This window comes from Branchiostoma belcheri, unplaced genomic scaffold, assembly GCF_001625305.1.
Source record: "Branchiostoma belcheri isolate BF01 breed outbred unplaced genomic scaffold, Haploidv18h27 scaffold2, whole genome shotgun sequence".
In the NCBI taxonomy this organism is placed as follows: Eukaryota; Metazoa; Chordata; class Leptocardii; order Amphioxiformes; family Branchiostomatidae; genus Branchiostoma; species Branchiostoma belcheri.
This window is the reverse complement of record NW_017803490.1, coordinates 9,844,765-9,846,707: the sequence shown is the minus strand read 5'-3', so window position 1 is coordinate 9,846,707 and position 1,943 is coordinate 9,844,765. Positions and strand designations below refer to the sequence as shown.

At 42.9% G+C, this 1,943-nt stretch overlaps 1 protein-coding gene across 1 annotated transcript in view; it reads left to right on the top strand.

Annotated features, from left to right (window-relative positions):
* The window catches only part of LOC109468538, a 29,707-nt gene that overhangs the window by 7,811 nt on the left and 19,953 nt on the right, over positions 1 to 1,943 (top strand). Inside the window, exon 6 of the mRNA XM_019766781.1 lies at positions 1,568 to 1,629. Within this exon, the coding sequence (XP_019622340.1) occupies positions 1,568 to 1,629 (62 nt within the window). The remainder of the gene's footprint in view (positions 1 to 1,567; positions 1,630 to 1,943) is intronic.

Genomic DNA, 1,943 nt, shown 5'->3' with positions numbered 1-1,943 from the left:
CTTCAGGGTCTTTGGGAGCTTTTATGTGCTATTTTCTGATTGCATATAGACAACATAGCCGGCCTGGTTGAATTACCCCCGTTTTTAGAACTGGGCAAATCAGAAAACAGCCGAAGACCACCAAACCCCCAGTTCTATAAGTATAAGCCTGCTACGGAGGCTACACATGCCCGGAAACCCTGAGTATTTAATGGGAGGTTATCAGGGCCTGAATGGCTGGTTAAGCAGCTGTCCTTGGTGCTGAAAGCCTGGCTGTTAATGAGAAGCTATCTCTGGTACAGCCCCAAAATTTCACTCATCTGCAATACTGCAGAGCACTGAAAAATTACAAAACTGACACAGTTCCAGGCCTCGAAATCAACTTTTCTTCCTATTGTCCCAGCACTGTCCCAAAAATAAATTCCAACTGCCCAAAGTGAGGATGAACAGTCCCAACCTGTTTTTCAGGAAGTATTGTATGAACTTCAACTTGCAGTCAACTTTATTTTGCTTGTGTTCACTGCCAACTTGCTGGTAACTTTATTTTGCTTATGTTCACTGCCAGGCACACTATATAATTTACAGGAAATTCAGGGGGACTTTTTCAGATCCAAAAGCCTAAACCATTCTCTCTGAAAAAAGTATTCCTACCCCTGCCTGCCATGGTAGTAGTAGTGATAGTTTGGATGTTAGTATTCATGGCTGGTCCATGTAGTTATAAAAAGAGTCGGTACAGTTTGGCTGTTAGTATTCCTGCCATTGTTAGTAGTAGTAGGAAGAGTCAGTACATTTTGGCTGTTAGTATTCCTGCCATTGTTAGTAGTAGTAGGAAGAGTCGGTACAGTTTGGCTGTTAGTATTCCTGCCATTGTTAGTAGTAGTAGGAAGAGTCGGTACAGTTTGGCTGTTAGTATTCCTGCCATTGTTAGCAGTAGTAGGAAGAGTCGGTACAGTTTGGCTGTTAGTATTCCCGACTGCTCCCTCTGAGCCCCGTATCAATAGCAGGGATTACCCCGTCTCACCGCAATATTACCCACAAATCCCGGCTGTCTACTCAGCTTCCCCCACGTCTCCGGCGGAAGACTGCAGTCTGGGATGAAGACAGCTTCATTTTGGTTTTATTTCTTCACATTTATCTAAAAAGGATTGGACTAGACTAGTCTACACTATGCATGATGTACAAAATGACTAATAAACTGGTGGACGTCCCAACTACTAAGTACCTAATACCAGCCCAGAAGAGAACAAGAAATAGCCATGCCTTCAAGTACCAGAGTTATCAACCAAGGATTGAGGTGTTCAAGAATCCATTCTTTCCTAGAACTATTGCAGAGTGGAACTCGCTGTCACCAAGTACAGTAGGGGCATTGTCATTAGATAGCTTTAAACAATGTCTAGAGTTAGATGTTCAAGGGTTAGGTGTAACAAGTCAATCGGTGTGATATAGATAGCTGCCGCCGCGCCGCGTTTGAATACCTCAATTCTTGGTTGATAACTCTGATATTTGATGGCGTGACTGTTTCTTGTTCTTTTCTGTGCTCCAGGGCTTCCTTCACCTCTTGTATAACCTGTGACTATTTGTGTTTCAGGGCATCGTGGGGAGACTACTCATATCTGCAGGTCCTCTTGTCTCTGGCTGGGTCAACTATGGGTGAGTAGGGAGTTTTTGCAAATGTTACCTTTCTAGTATTGTGTTTTAAATAAGCCACTGATATAAACCATCCATTTGTTCATGAACTGCCCCAGTGCCTCCCATATGCCACATTAGTCTCCAGCAGAAAAGGCGAATGTCAACAAATCATGTCATTGGTCAGGTCAGAGGTCACTATTTGGAGAAGAAGAAGAGGAAGAAACAGAGCAAAAACAATGTTTTCCTGCAGTAAACATTACTAGGAAGAAAAGAACTTTCTTCAACCGTTGGGGCCAAAATATGTCTTTCATCAAGCATTTTGCAGTTGATTTAGA